This window comes from Chrysemys picta, chromosome 7 (assembly GCF_011386835.1).
Source record: "Chrysemys picta bellii isolate R12L10 chromosome 7, ASM1138683v2, whole genome shotgun sequence".
NCBI classification, from domain to species: Eukaryota; Metazoa; Chordata; order Testudines; family Emydidae; genus Chrysemys; species Chrysemys picta.
This window is the reverse complement of record NC_088797.1, coordinates 25,277,731-25,297,508: the sequence shown is the minus strand read 5'-3', so window position 1 is coordinate 25,297,508 and position 19,778 is coordinate 25,277,731. Positions and strand designations below refer to the sequence as shown.

At 41.0% G+C, this 19,778-nt stretch overlaps 1 protein-coding gene across 9 annotated transcripts in view; it reads right to left on the bottom strand.

Moving 5' to 3' along the window:
- ARHGEF3 (Rho guanine nucleotide exchange factor 3) overlaps positions 1 to 19,778 on the bottom strand; it is a 265,172-nt gene that overhangs the window by 39,950 nt on the left and 205,444 nt on the right. For all 9 annotated transcript variants that reach the window (XM_005310014.4, XM_065550989.1, XM_008174741.4 and 6 more), the window contains one exon: positions 1,299 to 1,406. In XM_005310014.4, the coding sequence (XP_005310071.1) occupies positions 1,299 to 1,406 (108 nt within the window). The remainder of the gene's footprint in view (positions 1 to 1,298; positions 1,407 to 19,778) is intronic.

Sequence of the window (19,778 nt, the reverse complement as noted above, 5' to 3'; positions counted from 1 at the left end):
TCACTGTAGATTTTAAGTGTACTTTCTCAAACACCTACTAGTTTAGTGGGGGAAATGGCACAATCCTGCAAAGCACGGAATGCCCACTATGAGGTGCTCAATTGCCTGAGCTCCTCCTGAAGTCACTGAAATTAAGGTACTCAGCCTCTTGCAGGGGACATGCAATATTTTGTAGGATCAAGTCCTACATGAGCCTCCAAGCATCTCATATTCTACATGGTGCACCTGTAAGTTTGAGAGACCTACAAACAAAGCAGAATATCTTCAGAATAAAATGTAAATTTGAATTCCATTGTTATTCGATTGCTTTTTAATTATTTAAAATATTCAGCTTTGACATATGCTTTGAATGTTGGCTCAAGGCTCCATTTTCCATCTGATCGCCAGACTTTTTGTCCACTGGAGGTCAAAGTTCACTATTAATAGTGAGGATTCAGCAATATTACATGCACATAGACTTTTAAAAAACCACACCCCCTCCCCCCCCACCCCCAAAAAAATTAATGGAAAATTTATTTTTCATTTAAAATTCCAAACTCAAAATTTTCCTACCAGCACTAATAGATATTCCATAGGTTTGGTTGGGGTTTTGTTTGTTTGTTTTTGCACTTAAGCTAAAAATACTAATATTCTATGGCAAAGCTTATCTTTTTTCCCCCAGTCATTTCAATATGATGAAGAACTACAGGGCGGAGAGTTGTTTTGAGAGGGAGGGATTTGAGTTTTTCAGTTTCCTGGCTCATTGGTCATGGATTATCTTAAACTGTACTACTCCACTTTAAAATGTCATTTAAAAGTATGTCAAAGGTGCCCGAGCATATGGCACCCTTTTAAATATCTCTCTAAAACTCACACCTTCAAAAGTCAAAGATATATTAAACATATCTTCTCAAGCAACTGGGCTATACACATATTTTTATATTGGTTTCTTTATCTCTGTCATAACATCAAGAATGGATATATAGTTGCAGTTTGTTTCTTAAAGATTTCACAAGAAACATAAGCATTCTATGACAAAGATTATTATGGTGGTGAATGACTACACAGTTGTAACAGCACCAGAACACTTTCACTTGCCACTACTGAGGTTTACACTGTCCATTACCACTGCAAATTTTATGTTGGGGGGAAAAGGTTTTTCATTTTTTCCATAAAGATATGTGAGATACTCAGATATACATACATATACAAAATAAATTTTGAAAAGCACAACCCCTAAAAGCATGTGATAGCATACTTGTGCTTCTCTTATTGAAATGCAGATCTGAACATTAAACACAGAAATATATTATCTTTACCTGAAGTGTTTGACTGAACCGCTTTAACGGGGTTGCCCGCACAGGAGGAATGAGGCTTGCTAGTGATGTAACTCTAGAAAGAGGCTTGACCCGTTTGTTACTAGGCTCCTGTAGTTTAAAGAAGGGGGGGGGGGAGGGGAGGAAATGAAAAAGGCATCAGAAAAACATTTATGCTAGTTTTGTTAATTTTCTAATGTGAGCAATATAGACACACAGCTATGGTAGTAAACAAATAATTCCAGTTTTATAACGCTGGCAATGACAGATTACCCTTGCTTGGTGCATACAGATCTGAGCAATGGCTGAAATAGGCAGTAGGCAGAAGTAGTGGCATGACTAGGAAAGACAAAAAAGGCACAAAAAAAGCTCTCTCCATATATAGCATCCTTCTATTCAGATACTCCTTTTAAAACTGTTTGTTTGCAGGGAGTGCCCCTCAAACTGAAAAGTGCTCTGCAGCTAATGCATACTATGATGACCTTGTCATTGAAGGGAACACGTACAAATACAAAAAATTCCAACCCCATTGTTTTTGCTCTGTCATTGTAAGTATGTAGTTCTGCATTTGATTAACATTTTATTCTAATAAGTACAAATTAAAACAAACAGTTTGTGTCATGTGTTCATATTTACATGTACATATACATGCACGTGCATATTCATATAGATGTGTACACACAGTATATATTTAAATGAAATAAAATAAAATAAAACTTTTCAACAAAAATCTACGGTAAAAACTAGTACTTTTCTTCCCTCACACACTTTTTAACCTCTAGAATGCCTGCTTTTTGTGAAGTATAATATTCCACTTGTTTTGCATACAAAAAATATAAACAATAAGTGCAATACAAGGAAAGATTACAAATATGTAAAAACAGACGTTACCCTTGGCTTGCTAACCTCCATCTGATATTTAATGGATCTTGAACAGCACATGCAAAAGGCTACTTTTGACAGAAAAAGAGCCAAACCTTCCAAGTGAAGTTAAAAAACCCATCCAACATCATATTTTAAGTACATCCTATAGCAGTTCATCTTTCTTTTTCAGCCATGTTTATAAAGTTTGTGTAGGCATCCTCTACCTCCAGTTTTCTAGACAAATCCGTAGGAGAATGTACCATTTCATACTATTCTTTTGCTCAGAGATATGAATCCTTTTAGAGATGTGGACTTCCCATCCTTCCTGGTATTTAGAAAAATCCCATAAGTAGTAACTCACGATTTTCATTACTGGTCAGCAATATTCTGTTTCATTAGCACAGCGACAGAGAAGAAAGATGAGAACCAGAAAATAATTGATTTCTCAGCAGGCAGAGCTGCAACTCCATAAACATCTTGTGAAATGCAGGACCAAAATGTTCACCTTCCCCCCACAAAAAAATAATAAATTTCCCCACACATGGAATGTGGTGCTACAATCATTTCAGCACCAAAAATATATATATATTCAGCCTGCACTCTTATCCTTCATCATGAAGGTGCCATTCAGATTCTTTCCTTTCCAGCAACCATCTCTTTGACACAGCTTTTTTGAAGGAGCATTTTTTTTACGTCACTGCAGCACGACTGGCATACTGAACACACTACAGAGTCTTTCAGCTTCGACTAGAATTCTCGTCTGACTGGCACTTCCGTCATCAGCTGTTTTGTTTATTTTTTAAATTCATAATGCCAATCCACTAGCTTCCCATGGTAAAGACTGCTTGTCATTAATCACACTGTACTGCAGTGAGAGGACACTGAAGTCCCAAGGCGAAGCGAGTGCTACTGTATACCTAGCAGCAGAGATTACTTGGGCACGTATTATCTCTAATGCTACTAGAATCTGGTATTTAGAACTATGAAGACAGAGGAATCAGGACAGCAAGAAAGGCAAATATATCTTCCCAGAAAATAGGCAAAGGGGACCCTTGAGAGAGGATTCTCCTCTTCCCTATTGCTGTACCATTTTCCACAAGGTTTGGCATCTTTGCTGCTCTGTATGTGGTCTTTGGTCAAACTAGAATTATGTTTCTGATATAATGGCCCAAAGTCAGCTCTGGAGTAAAGAGATGTAATTTGGCCCTACATTATATCACAGTGTAACCTGTTTGAAAGTTAGAAAATAAAATTCCAATTAAAAATCTATTAGAATGGTCTATTAATCTCTGTGCATATTAACAAATCACAGACACACACTTTCAATCTCAAAATTTAAATGCAACAAATAACGAATACTAACATTTTAGGAATGATATTGTGATGCCCATTAAGAATCCCTAAGGAGGGTAAATTTTGTTACAAACCAAGTAAATTCATATTCCACTGTGTCTCTTAAGTGTCTTGTTCAGGACCACTGTGTGAAACTTGAATTACCCTCCTTGAGCAATGTCTGAGACTAGTTGATAAACAGAAAAAAAAAGTCTAGACCCACTTTGAATTTTTCATATATATATTTCCTATACATATTTTTCATTGTCTGCATCTGCAGTTTATTAATGGCTACAGAAAGCCTGCAGGTGAAGGGCTCAATCCTGTACCTAATTTTCTCAACTGTCTGGGGTTCATAACCTCAAACAGCCATGTAAATTGATGCACAGCAGCAACTAACCCTGGAGAAGATTATCCTGTGAGAAAGAAGGGAAACCACCATCCCTTTTGGAAGATAGGGGAAAAGGAGGAAGATAAAAGATGTAAATGAATTCCCTGAACCCCTGCTCCATCCCTGAACAGCCCTAACCCTATCTGAACACTCCTTTTTCCCTCATGGGGTTACAGGAATTATTTTACGGTTCCAGCAAGAGGAGAGGGAAGAACTAGAAACAAGTTCCTTAACCTTTTAAAAATAAACCATTTCCCTATTCTGCAGGGGACTGTGAGGTTTGCTATGTGGCAATCTTCATTCTTATACCCAAACTGCTCAGGAGACAAAATATTTTCACTAGTCTCTGTACTGCAGAGCCTACCTGCCTGTAGAAGTAGACATTAAGGAGAAGAAATCAACCTAGCTGCCTCCACTAGGGGCTGCTGCAACCACAAGAAGGATAGGATAGGATATGACTACAGCTGCTAGCTGTAAAAGAGCCAGAAGTCATTGTCAGAGCCTACTACAGTAGCCACTGGAGTCACAATAAGCTGACTAGGTCACATATATGTGAGTTTGTTCTTTGAGGTCTTATTCCTCCCATCACACTGATCCATTTTACCTACTGCACCTAGTTTTGATAGCAAAGGGGGTTAAACTAAATGGGTTGTATAGATTTTGATAAAAATCTAAATTACTAGAGTCTGTAGAACAAATTGAAAGGACTCATACAAACAAATTTAAGAATAAAATCAAATTAAAACACATCTGCAGCGTTTGCAGGACTTACTCCGAGACAGTAATTCAAGATAACATTACAGTGTCAAGGACTTTGGAAAATAAATCCAGCGTCTCTATCTCCACATTAGGTTTAAAGAAGAAATTTGAAGTAGATAATCTTATTGTGTTGAACTTTCTTTAAAACAAGAAAATAAGTTTTTTGCATACAAATGTGACAGTTTGGGACCATGCCTGGGTCAAATTGTGAATGCCATGGTTTGAGAATGCCATTTTGTGACTATAAACTTCATTGCGACTTTCAATTTGCAGAGTAACCTCCCTGCTGGTTCAAGACATGCAGATGATGGTGAAAACGAGTCTAATCTAGACATGGTCAGTAAATTCTGGATAGCGTGTGCTCATGTTAGGGAGTCAGCTGAGTCTGGTTCTGAGATACCACATCATATTGCGAGGAAGAAATAAACGAGCTGGAAGAGAGGAGTACTCTAGAAATATAAAACTTTGCTTCTTCACTGTAAGGCCCAAATGGTACTTATGTATCATACCTCAGAGCTTTTGTTTTAATATGACTCACTCCCTCTAAAAATAAACCTTGATTTACTAAAACCCAGGGTAGTTTTAAGACTGCTGCACAGGAAGGAGAAGTAATAGCCATAGAGAGCGCTTACACCTCATAAGATCAGCATTCTGCTTTTGGGTGTCTGGGGAATGCACCTATCATGCAGATTCACTCATGTGGAGCCTCGGAGCCCCAGATGGTAGCCACCTCCTCATGCAGCCCTTCTGTCAGATTTCTCCCAAATACAGTTTCAGTCCTTTCTGCTCTTTCTTCCACTGCATCATGAGCTGGAAAATGGTCATTTTAAAATTATGTGGCATCTTACCCAAAAGGTAAGTTATACGTCTATTTTTGAAGCTGCATAATCATATTATACACAGGCCCCCGCTTAAAAATCCCGAGCCTTAATATCTAGGACCCTATCCTGTGGTGTGCTGAGCACTCAGTTCCTACTGAAGCCAATTAAAGTTGAGGATGCTTGGCACCTTGGAGAATAGAGCTCTTACATTCTTGCAATTTACTGAGTTCTAAGCTGATGTTATTGTTTGCTCTTCACTCAACAAAACAGCATGCAGTAGTACCATATGTGGGTAGAAAAGTCTGAAGCAGGGGCCAAGAGCCCTTGCTGTCATTCAACTCAACCACAATGCAGAGTGACTCTCTTATTAGTTTATTTAAAGAACGGGAATTCCCCAAAGTTCAAAGTGAGAGCCTGCTGGTCAAATTGAGTTAAATCTATTTCATAATACTGGTTAGTTTTCTATACTATCTCATTAAATCAGTCCCCCCACAGCCTCCTAATTTCCACACACTGTTGGGTAAAGCACTCTAGTAAAGGTCAGTTTTAAGTTTTCTTAGCAGAACCCCGCTCCACCACCCACATTCACCTTATATTGTCTGCAGAATGGCAGAAGAAATGACCTGGATAACATATGCTAGAAACCCCATATAGTATAAGACCAGGTGCCATACAATAGGGCTCTATTTGACTTGGTACCTAATTCTGAAATTTATTTTGATGTGCTTTTTTAGGCAGTGTAGTAATTTTTACCTTCTAACAATTAAAGTCTGAGTGTACATGAGCTGATCACAATTGTTTCTCCACCCGACTCCCTGCACCCCTTATCAGCAACGTCAACAAAGGGACTGTGTGTTACATGACTGGTGTTGAATTTGACAAACAAGCCCAAACAAGCCCCTGAGGAGTCATTATACCTTAGTCTATGGCAACGTGCAACACTATCACCACCACATTGTATAAATCTGTCTGGATTATAAAGAAAACATGCTAAATAAATTCACAAAAAGTTTCAATTCAGCCTCCAAGCAATAGTGATAATAGAAACCTTCTAAAGACACTCAGCATTTTAAAATATAAACATCTTCCCAAAACTTTCATCAGAAAAGATTGCAAATGAAGCTCTCAACTTAGCCCACAAAATAAATGAAATTGGAATGGATCCATTAACTATGCTTCTTATTCAATACATCATGGGAAAGTGCAATTATTAGTATGGACACTGTTAGTGTCCAGAATACTTTTGGATCTGTCAATCTTCGAAATAAAAAGAAAATTCTGTACAAACCCAAATCAGTTTTTGCTGGGTTTTTCTTCTTGTCACACGATCAAAAATACTCTAGTTACCTTCCTTTTTATCCTACCCCCTTTATCTATGTAAATCTAGTAAAGTAGGTGTTCAAAGTATTAACTCCTTGACAGTGGAGCATTCATTACTGGTAAAGGGTTTCATTCTGGAAAACAAATTAGCCTCAAAAGGGTTAACCGTGTCTCTAAAAGCTGAAACAGTGCAGTGTCTTTGTTTCAAACATAGTCTACAAGTGTTGCCAGTAAAATAACACAGAACCAATCTGTTTCAGACACTATATTTCTGGCAAGGTTTCCATACTCATTTACTTTAAAAGTTATTAGTTTTTAGTCAACATTATAAGAGTATGTCAACATTTGTCATGGCAGAAAGCCCAAAATTATTATTAGTCGGCTACTGGTTAAATTGGCCCAGGATTAAAAAGTTCTAATAAACATTCCCAAATATTGGAGTTCAGTAGAAAACCACATTCAAGTTCTGTTCCACAGGATATTACAAATACTTAACCTTCACCAAAATTAAACACACTCACATGGTACAATAGGTTCTCTCTCAGTACAGCAAATATTTCACCTAACAGTAAATTAAGTCATGCCTAGGCAGTGTTTATGCTGGTTTAGAAAGAGAGGAATTTAAAAGTAGCTGTTCCTTGTGAAAACAGAATTAACTCTTCAATCAGTAAGAGCAGATGAGCTAACTGTAGGGCCGTATCTAGGGCCCGAGCTCCTTAGCTTGAGTTAGCTGGCATGGGCCACCCCAGGGTTTTTAATTGCATATGTAGACATGCCCGAGAGACATACAGTAGTTAAACTGACCTAAGCCCCAGTGTAGACACCACTAGGTTGACAGAAGAATTCTTCATCAACAAAGGTACCCGCTTCTCAGAGAGGTGTATTTACTACAGCAACAGAAGAGCCCCTCCTGTCACAAGCATCTACACTATAGCAGTGCCACTGTAGCATTTCTAGTGTAGATGTACCTTCAGTAACCAATGGGAATCCTTGAATCAAGCATACAACTATCAGTGGTTTCCTGAGCCTTGAGAGCCCACTTTTGGTGTATTTTTATTAGCTGCAGAAGATTTACCTTTGCCTCCTGACAGCTTAGAAATGTTCCAAATTTAAGTAGTGTTAACTCTTGTAAGCTGTAGGAAGCAGTGGGGGGAGGGGAGTATGTACTATAAATGCAGCCTGAGATATTGTTACAGCTATTAGGAAGCTACCCTTAACTGCCTACAAAAATCCATCCCAAATCATAGGAAATATATCAACCTGAAAGCACTGCCAGGAAGAGGAGAGGTAGACGAAAAAGAGAGATTGAACTCACAATGTAATTAATCCATATGATGCATGGACACAGATGCCTGGATTATCAGCTAAACTGCACCCATGGAGTATCTCTGATAAGAACCAGAGTTCGTTCTTTCCTACAAAACCACTGGTTAGCACCACTTGGACACCCCCCACCCCCCAGCTTGTGGTAGTAGTAGGTCTGTTATCCTCCTATGAGAAGACAGAAACAGCCATACTGGCAGACCAGCTCCAGGTTTTTTGCCGGCCCAAGCTGTGGGGGAAAAAAAAAAAAAAAAAAAAAAAGCCGCAATTGCGATCGGCGGCACTCTGGCGGCAGCTCCGCTGTGCCGCTTTCTTCTTTGGCGGGAATTCGGAGGCAGGTGCTTCTCTCTGAGAGGGACCCGCCACCAAATTGCCACCGAACAGCCCGATGTGCCACCCCAAGCACCTGCTTGCTGGGCGGATGCCTGGAGTCGGCCCTGCATACTGGGTCAGACCAATGGTTCATCTAGCCCAGTATCCTGTCACTGACAGTGGCCAGATGCTTCAGAGGGAATCAACACAACAGGACAATTTGGAGTGATCCATCCGCTGTTGTGCAGTCCCAGCTTCTGGCAATTGTAGGTTTAAGGACACCTGGAGCATGGGATTGCATCCCTGACCATCTTTGTTAATAGCTATTGATGGATCTTTCCTCCATGAACTTATCTAATTCTTTTTTTAACCTTGTTATACTTTTGACTTTCAGAGCATCCCATGGAAATGAGTTTGACAGGTTGGTTGTGCATTCGGTGAAGAAATATTTCCTTGTTTGTTTTAAACCTGCTACCTATTAGTGTCAGTGTTCACATATAATGAACCAGTAAATTACAGGTTTCAGAGTAGCAGCCGTGTTAGTCTGTATCCGCAAAAAGAACAGGAGTACTTGTGGCACCTTAGAGACTAACAAATTTATTAGAGCATAAGCTTTCGTGGGCTACAGCCCACTTTTCGAAGAAGTGGGCTGTAGCCCACGAAAGCTTATGCTCTAATAAATTTGTTAGTCTCTAAGGTGCCACAAGTACTCCTGTTCTTTTTGCAGTAAATTACAATAATCCAGAGTCAGTTGAACTTGAGTACTGTGTTATAAAGCAGGGGTTCTCAAAGTTTTTCTTTCTGAGCCTCCCCCCCCAAATATGTTATTAAAAACTCCACAGCCCTGCCACAATTACTGTTTTTCTGCATATAAAATCAAGGGCCGGTGTTAGGGAGTAGCAAGCAGGGCAATTGCCCGGTGCCCCACACCACAGGGGAGGCCTGCAAAGATAAGTTGCTCAGGTTTCAGCTTCAGCCTCAGGTGACAGGGCTTGGGGCTATGGGCTTCAGCCCCGCATGACGGGGCTTTGGCTTTCTGCCCTGGGCCCCAGTAAGTCTAACGCTGGCCCTGCTTGGTGGGCCCCTGAAACCTGCTCGTGGGCCCCCAGACTCCTTGTTGAGAATCGCTGTTATAAAGGATGGTGTGGGGAGCTACAGAGGAAGGTTGGTTGGCCAGGTAAAAGAGGAGGTGGAACAGCTTTAGCAGAAGAAAACAAATCAGTGGCAGGGCAGGGGTTGAAACACATCATTCCTCCACCACCAGGGACTAGGCCCCATCCTATAGGAGCTGTTGCCCCATCAGCATCTCGAAAATCATGGATCTGGAATCCTTAAAGGAGGCAGCAGTTATAAAAGATCCTGAATACAAAACCATTCAAGTATTTCAGCAGCACAAGGCTAAGCTGAAACAACTTTCTTTGAGCTGCCTTTCACTTCTGCAATCAAAAGCGTATCTGGCCCTAACATAAGCAGAGACATCAATAGATCCACTTGCAACTAGGAAATGGAGGAGAGTTTGCAGAAAAACCAAAACATCAAGGTGAATTAAAATGAGTAACAGAAAATTTTAAACACACACAAATAATGTAGAGCTGGTTGAATTACAAAACTTCCAAATGCAGTTCCTCTAGTGAAGAGCTGTTTGTAAAGGCCACCGGAGAAAAGCCTTTTCTATACTGAAACAAATTAGATGTGAAGCTGGAATGTCAGTTCACAAACATTATAAGATGAGCTACTAAAATGGGAATATAAAAAAAAACAAGCTCTTTGTTTCAAACTGGCAATAGGCAGAATAGATCAGCAATTCTAAGTGTGATGAGAGAGTATGCTTTTGTTTTTAGTTTACAGCAATTGCTGTTCATACTGGGACTACAGTTACCTAAAAATCTATTAAAAATAGGACTGCTGATATTTCACAAGAAGTATGGAAGAGAAAAATAATACTTCCATCTAGATCAGAGAAAATAATACTTTCATCTAGATCACGTTTCCTTTGTGAGCAGATGTCCTAAATTTACCAGAACTGTCTCAATTTGGTGGGAAATCTCCTGTGTCAGACAGCTGCCCCCAGATTTTATTCCTGTTTTATGAAGATCAGCAATATAGCATCTTCTTCCCATCTCTGCAGCTCCTCACAAATGCTCCTGGCTCTCTACCCACTTATTACCTGAACACTGTGTGTTGACCCAGAGGCAGGGGTGCCGGAATAGAGGGGGCCGGGGGCCATGGTTACCAATTTTGCTCAAACATGTTCCTGGAGGTTTCCTCACATGACATAATCTTTAATTAAAGATTGAGACTCCAGGCAAATCCTGGAGGGTTGGCAACCCTATGCCATGGCCCTCCCACTTTTCAGCAGGGGCTCCACCACCCCCCTTCTCTTCCCCCCGAGGTGCCGCCCCCCCAGCCATGCTGGCAGCTGTAGCCCAGCTGGAGAGCCTGGGCAGCTGTGGAGCACCACGCCGCAGACCCTCCAGCTGCCAGGGGTGGGGGAGTCGAGAGCAGCCCCAGGCCCATCCTCCTCTCCCCCAGGGCAAGAGGGTTTGCGGCTCCCCACATGTGGCTCTGGCTCTGGGGACGCAGCCCTCCAACCTGCCCTGGGCGGAAGACCGCAGGGCACGGACACAGACAGGGGCTGCTCTCGTCCCCACACCCCTCCCCCCCATCCTGGGCAGGTGGAGGATCCGCAGCTCCCGGCTTGGCTGGGGGCGGGGCCTCAGGTGGAAGAGGAGGGGCAGGGAGGCCTGGCCTCTGCCCCTCCACTTTTGGGCATGCTCTGCCGCCCCTGCCCAGAGGCCTCTGTGCTGGGCCTCATACATATTGCCCATCAGTCTGCCACTTTCTCACTGAATCAAGCATGCTCCTGAGAAATGGAGTATGCGGTGTCCCAAACTGTATTGTAGTACACTCAATAGCATAGAGGGACAAAAGACAGCACAGCTGGGCCCAGTACCAGGATATCTGGGTCTAAGAATATTGTTACAGGACAGAAGCTAGAAGACCCTGGAAGAGGAGGAAAGTAATTGGGTGGGGAGAGAACAAGCATCCCTCATGCCAACAGGTCTTTCCAAAAGCTATTTCAGTCCCTTTTCCATAGTAATGGGCCTCAGATTGACCCACCCACCATCTCTGAGCCTAAACTCTACCCATCAACCTCCCTCCCATAAGAAAGTTGTGCACTCTCTTTACAAAAAGAGTTATATATATATATATATATATATATAATGTCCAAATAAACTTCATCTAATTTCAATTAAAACAAAGTTTAAATGAGAGGCAGAGCAGTGTTATTGATTAAGTTTGAGGGTTGCAGCCAGGAGTTCCTGTGTTCCAGTTCTGGCTTTGCCATTTACTTGTCTTGTGATCGGATACATGTCATTTAACCTTGGTTTCCCCATCTGTAAGACAGGGATAATAGTACTCCCTTACTTCACAGGAGTGTTGTGCAGATGAATTTGTATCTGTCCAGTGCCTTGAGGATCAACTGTGCTACATTAAGTACTAAACAAATATTTTGGTTTGCTTTTGAAAAAAGTACAACCACAGCTTACTTTTGTTAAAAATTTGTACTGTTGTTTGTAACAGCTTCAAAGAAAGCCAATAAAAGATTCCAGAGAAGACAAGAATTGTGTTTGTAACAAGATGAAAGAAAAAAAAATCTGGTTACTCCTGAGCTAAACTATTTATATTACAAAAGGCCAAAGAGGCATATTTGTTTTCTAGAATAAAACAGCGTAGTAACGTCACTGAGGCTCTTTTCTACATATAGAACTCTTACTGCATAATATGGTAAGCAATTTCAATGGGGGCAAATGAAAATGTTTTTATAAAGCCTTCATATAGTCAAAATTTGCCTGTGGCACAGTTTAGAAGTTGGTTGGAAGACTTGCAGTTTAATTCTCATTCTAGGTGAGCACTGTCATGTCCAATGCTGCACATACACTCCATTTTATTTATAAATTAGCCATTTGAAATTTGTGCGCATTCACTAGTGCACTGCCTCTGCTTAAAATATTTTCAAAGTGGGCCTGCTATCACATACACAAAAGTGATCATTATGGGCCTGATCCAAAGCCCACTGAAGTCAATAGATGACACTACACTGAATTCAGCAGGCTCTGGATCAGGCCCTACACAGCAGCTACATTTAGAGATAGGCGTCTTCCACTGTTAAAAGGTCCAATACAGAACAAAAGGGTTGCCGGTCACTATAGGAAATGTTGCCCCTCAGAAATTATAAAAGCATATGCCATGGCATGCAAGGGATATCAATACTGATGTAGCTTGGATAGGTGACACAGTTATACCGTCAACTGCCTTCAAAATGCTAACAAGCATTTTTCTCCTCTAGGGTGTCCCAAAAGGATCAGTTCAGTGATAGACTGAAGGAGCCTAGCTCATGGAGGATTCTAAGTGACCCACATTAAAATTCTGTTACCAAATTGAATGGCAGGTTAGAGTGATTTCTCTGTCTCCACTGGACTTAACCCCAACCTCTGCAAACTGCTAGATCTGACAAAATTTAAGTATTATTACTAATTGTATTATGGTAGTACATGGGGATGCCAATCAGGATAGGGGTTCCATTGTCCTAGGTGCTATACAAACGAAGTAGGAGGAGAGTCCCTTCCCTGAGTGGCTCACATTCTGACTCACTGGGCTTGGAAGTTACCACATTTTTTAAATATTTATTTTTTGCCTTTGCAATGCATTAGATGATACCTAGTACTTGAGACTTTTAAAACATATCCAGTGGAAGAATACCCCCATACCTCATTACAGAGTCTCAGTCCTCACCTTCTGTTTTAGAGTGCCACAAGCTAAACAATGCAATATACGCAGTAAGCGTTTAGGAACAAAGTATAAACAAAGTACACCTAATATAGGAGTTGGATGGTTGAGCAATGTGGTGTCCTCATTTGTGACTGAGAAAGCATTTTTGTGTAAATGAAACAGCTAATTCCAGCCCCTTAACCTTCTTCTTTGTGAGCACACAAGCCCGTAGGGTATAGATTTATCACAAAGTAAGGGGAACATTTTTGTGGGAGCCCCTTGTTAAAATATTGGCACCACATAACTGGTTTGGTCCTTGACCTTTTACCCTTTCTTGTCTGACTGTACTTCGGTCTTGAACCTTAGCCATCCCATTCACTCTGATGTCGCTCAGTCTACTCAAAGGACTTTAGTGGGAGTTTTGTCTGTGTAAGGAGTGTAGGATGGTGCCCCTAGCATTTAATTTGCTTTGTTTAATACATCAAGTCCTCACTATATGTAAATGTACAGTCCCAAGCAAGCTGAAGGTTTCACAACAAACAAAAAGTTATTTTTATGGACAACTGCAGCACAGTGTGGCAGGGCCCCCTTGGCTTCTGCCCCTGCTAGGCTCACAAAGTCACTCTGAGATCCTGGGTTTTGTAACCAGTAGTGCACTTTATTCTCCGGCTTGTTCCCACCACCATTTCACCACGTACAAGTAACCCTTCACCATCTGCAGGCAGGAGGAAGGGGAAAGCTACCTCCCTACTTCCTTTCCCTGCCTTTTTCCTTTTCTCTTGCTCTCCCCTGGCTTCCTTCCTCTGAGGCTTTTATGCACCCCCAGGCTAATTACTGTAAGTAGCAGCTGTCTCCACCTCCCCAGTTAGGGCCAGGCTACCTCCAGCCCACTCTAATTTGTTCCCCTAATGAGGAGCAGGCGTGACAGAGGGCTGGATCTGCAACCCTTTGCCCAGCTCCCTGTCACAACAACACATTTTTAATTTTTACCATTTGTTGAAAGAATAGAAGAGCTGCAGATTAAGCTAGGTATCAATGATGAAAAGGATCCCCATATTTTAAGGATTGTTCTTTTTTAAATTAAATTGCTGAACTTCATGTCTTCAAAAGAAAAGTGGTGGGAAAAGGTTAAAAAACCATGTTCAAAAGAACCATTTTGCAGAAAGTCTCTTACATAATTTGAGCACAATTTGTGCAAAAAGCCTGAGGCTTATTTCAATACTTATGGACTTCCTTACCACGACCCCAAGACAAAGGATCTTCCTTTATTCTCTTTAGAATGCTGTTAGTAATTTTCAGGCATATCTCATGTGTTTTAACTGTTGAGTCAAGCAACACATGCAACACAAAGACCAATGGTGCTAGTAAAAAACAACCCAGATTCATTTTGAAGTTAGAGTTTCATTGCTTTTTACTCTTTTACGCTTTACTGGTCAGATCCCAAAACCCACTTGCCTGTGATAAGGTCCAGCAAATCCACCACGTCTAGGAAGAACTCAAGGAACACCCGGCGGAGGCAAAGGAGGCCTACAAACAACATGCAGACTGCAAGAGACAGAAGGGGCTGGAATTCAAGACAGGCCAGAACAGGGGTGGCCAACCTGAGCCGGAGAAGGAGCCAGAATTTACCAATGTACATTGCCAAAGAGCCACAGTAATAAGTCAGCAGCTCCCCGCCCCCCACTCCCAGCGCCTCCTGCCCACCAGCAGTGGGCAGCTGATCAGCGCCTCCCTCTCCCTCCCTGCACCTCCCAATCAGCTGTTTCAAGTTGTGCAGAAGGCTCGGAGGAGGAGGAGCAAGGGCATGGCAGGCTCAGGGGAGGGGGTAGAGTCTGTGTCAGAGCCAGGGGTTGAGCAGTGAGCACCCCCCAGCACATCAAGGCTGGAGCTACAGACACCAACTTTCCAGAGTCGGTGCCTATACAAGGAGCTGCATATTAACTTCTCAAGAGCTGCATGTGGCTCCGGAGCCACAGGTTGGCCACTCCTGGGCCAGAAGGTTTGGCTATCAACCAAACATCTCCACACCTCTAGATCATCCCATAAACTAGATCACCAATACAGTTTCAAATTTGCCAGCTAATTAGCACTGTCCCCGTTAAACTCTGCTTGCACAGGTCACTCAAAATACACCGCATTTGCAACATCTCTCTTCAGAAGCCCTTCATAGAAAACATTTCCAAGCCGAATGCAACCACTCTCTGACACCTGCCCAGGTCCAGGTCCAGGTCCAGGAAGACCCCATGATCAAGCGGGTAAATTACGTTCTTCTTCGAGTGACTGCAGATGTGCATGCCACTGTAAGCATGTACATATCCTGAGCACAGTCACCAGAAATTTGGTGAAAAAAGGAGTTGCCTGGAAATACGATAGGGTCACCAATGGGGGAAAATAGGGAGTGACATAAGGAGCAGCAAGTCTAAAATCTGGGTGTACAGATTCCCCAGGTAGGGACAGCCTCCACCTAGCAGCTCTGGCTGTGGAAATACTCAGCAGGTCATGAGCCTCAAGAGCATGCGCGTGCACACACACACGACTTGCCACTCATGGAGGGCCTGATTGTGCTCAGGAATTGCAAAGGTCCTGCCAATCTATCCTCAAAGAAAGTCACTAGTAATTTCAAATCACTGACGTGTAAGTTATGTTCTTTTATAAGGCTAAACCAAATACATACAGAAATCATATCATGCAGCTATGCCAATTACATTATTTCTTACAGATCAGTCCTGCTGCTAGGATATACACCTATACCCCGATAGAACATGAATTCAGATATAACGCAGTAAAGCAGCGCTCTGGGGGGCGGGGCTGTGCACTCCAGTGGATCAAAGCAAGTTCGATATAATGCAGTTTCACCTATAATGCGGTAAGATTTTTTGACTCCCGAGGACAGCGTTATATCGGGGTAGAGGTGTAGTCCCAATATCTGGTTAGTAATTCTAATAACTAAAGTTCTTAGTGCTCCATGATTCAGCACCAGCCTCTGCTGGGAATACATGATATAACCTCCTGAATTCCCTTCCAGTCCTATATTTCTATTATTCAATTTGGTAACACATTGCTATACCAAATTAGGCATGCGGAGGGGACATATAATATTGGTTTTTGGTGGCTTTACAAATAGGTATCCATGAAGACACTAGGGTAAAAACTGGGGAGGAAATAAAGGGTTACATAAGTATTTTGAAGACAAACTTTTATAGTTATTGGGATATGCTAGCTGCACTCTCAAAATCCTCTTGTAGATCTGCTTGCAAAACTCTTGATAAACTGCCATGTAGACATATCCTCAAATAACACTGTTCATATTGAACAACTATGTTGTTCGGGCACCGCTGTTAATAAAAACCTCATCATCAGCCATCACCTGCCATAGCAGTATATTATTCCCTGACAGGCAGATTATGCTTCTTTGGGCAAATTACTGTCTTTTTTACAAGGGTAATTGGTGGTGCTGTATCAAAGGGCTTGACATTGGGCACACTTAGTTTAACATCTGCCTCTGGGCTCAGTCATTTATAGGCATGATATTGGATTTCCCATCTATGTGAAGAACATAGAGATTTGTTTATTATTTAAGACCACAGAGCCTAAGTACGTTAATTCCATATTGACAAAATGCCTTGCAGACAATGGCATGGCTGATTTAGTGGTCTTCAACTACATTTAGCTAAAACAGAGTTAGTTCTGACTGACTTTCCTTTTGGCTCTATGCCTCAATTCCTGATAAAAATACACTCAGTTAATGATTTCCATGAAGGGAAAACGCGGTCTTTGATTCTGAGCTGTCCTTTGAACACAATGCTCACCACATTATTAAGATTTTATGTTATCATTTGAAAAACCACTGCACCATGTTTATCCTTGTTGGGATCCAAAAACATTGTTCAGTCTTTTATCTTTTCCAGACCAGACTCTTGTAATGCATTACTTGCCTGTTTATCAAATAGCTGGATTAACAAAGTTCAGCTTGTACTGAACTGATCTGCCAGTGTACTATACTACATGGAAAATAATCAGGAACATATATTCTTGTTCTTGACCCTTTTGTACTATTTATTCATAAAATAAAATGACTTTTAAAGATTCTGCTGTTGAACTACACCACTCTATATGGCCAATGCCAAGTTCCAGTCACAAAGAGGCAAATACTGATTGGGTAGCTGATGGAGCATTTTGTCAACAGTCTCCAAATTTTGTAACAAGCAATACAGTATTTTAAATCTGTAGGATATTGCAGTTTCCCCGTTTCTAAATAGGAAAGAAAAACCAAACATTTGCTTTGTGCTGATTTTTCTTAAGAATCCTTACAGTTTAAGTCTCTTAAATATATTCTGCCAACAATTACAATCCTTACGTTTTTGGTTGCCACTTGAATCTGAAGTCAACCCGGCTTGAAAGAAACAGCAGCAGTAAATTAATTTCTGACAAGAAAGCTTTGTCCCAGATCTTATCCTCTCTTCCTCCTTCTCAGAAGGTCAAATTAACTTAATATTCTATCCTATAACTGGAAAATATAAATAGCTTACTGCTATCATTTAGATTCCTTTTAATTTCTGTTTATTACAACCCTGCTTTTGTTTTTAGTATATGAAAACCAAGTTAAAATGTGATTTACACACAAAGAGATGGTGCCTCTTGAGAAGCACCTTTACCACCTATTGACGTTACCACCACTGTTGTGCCCAAAAACATTGATCTTACATGATCGTTGATTAGGATTTGAACAGTTTCAACTGGCACAGTCTCAGTGAAATTAACATACAGACATGGGATACTCTCTTCTCTATTCTGTGAATAAGATTTATATTCAGCAGCATTCATTAATGACATGATAACAAAGGGCAAGCCTTGACATAAAGCGGACACCTAATACTATCTCATTCGGAAAGTATTTGGTTTCCAGAGATGTCATGCATCCACATTGGCATCCCAAAGTGAGACTAACTGCATGAACATACACATAGAAGCTAAAGTCTATTGTACCATAGTCTAGATATAAAAGTGGGAATGATGTCTTATCCACAGTAGAGATAACATTCATATTTGCAAGAAGCAAGCAAAACTGGTTTTCTGCTTATGCAAGTTCTAAACTACCAGAAGAGTGGAAGTATTTTCTCTCTGACCAGGATCTGTTTCAGAAAGGTGGAGACTAAGACACAGGGCCAATAGGTGTTGGTTTGTTTGTTTGGGTGAGTCCCACAGTAGCATCAGAATCTCAGGAACTGTGATATTAATTACTGAGCCTACTATGAGCTCTGAAGTGTATGGTCTCCATGCAGCCCCTTGTCTTCTTACTTGTGCTTAAGATCAACCTCCAGAATATGGAGAGAAAGAGCAGTGACATCCAGACTTCCCAGTTAGTCTTCCTTAGCTCCCATGATGATCATTCCATTGATGTGTGTACGCTCATATAACATAGTATTACAGCATTATGAAAGTATATTAGAATTCATTAAGTTGTTCTTGGATCCTTAGCCCTTATTCTGTTACCTAGTTTAAGGTTCTTAGTTTTACTCATAGCTGGAAAGGGATTGAGGTTTTGACTGGTTTTGTTACCTTGTTATCCCCCTTCTTGTTTGTCTAGTTATTCCCCCTCATGTTCCCTTCCACATCCATAACCAGGAAAGACTGTTGTGTCCATGGGACCAGGATAGAAGGCATACAAGGGAAAAGTACTACTTCCTTGGCATACTCTCCTCTTTCCCTATTCCCCTATGGGCCTCCAGCTCTACAGATAGGACAGGGAAAGGGTTTAAAGATTGCTCTCAATTTATTTTCGTGAAGAGCTGGTAGCAAACTAGAGAAAAGGAAGAAGAAAGGAAAAGCCAGCTAGGGGGTATAAAAATACTTTAATTATGTTCATGGTTATCTTGCTGGTCTGTGCCAGAGAAAGGGAAGACTCCATAACTTGTGTGGGAGCAGATCAAACACAGAAAGAATGTTTGATAGTAGTTATGTCAGATCAGACTAGTGGTCCATTTACTCCAGTATCATGTTGCGGAGAATAAATAGTACTGATGATTAAGAGAAAGGCACAAGAAACCCTACAGCTGGCAGTTATGGTATAGCCTGCTAACAGAAAAGTTTCCTCCTAATTCCTATTAAATAAAGGTTGGTTTATTCCCTGAAAAAAATGTCAGTTGATATTCCTTCCAAAACTTATTCTCACGCTCTTAATCTCCTTGCTTTGTGATTGTAGATGATCCCATTATCCATATAAATGTTAACCTTTATTAAAATCCTGCTTAGCTCTTGGCCTTAGTGATATCTTGTAGCAGTGAGTTCCATAAGCAAATTGTGCATTGTGTTGAAAGCTAACCAAAGGAAACATTTTTTTCAGCTAGCTGCTTTTCAGTTCCATTGACTGTCCCTTTGTTCTTGTATTATGAGAAAGCGTTGAGAGAAGTGCCTGACCTAACTTGTCTATAATACTCATTTTGTATATCTTTATCATGTCCTTCCACATCCATCTCCTCTCTAAAATTAAAGACCCAATCTTTTCAGTCTTTCTACATGCAGAAGGTCTTCCATTTCTTTAGTTGCTCGTTACCAATCTCTGAATCCAATTTTTTCTGTAGATGAAGT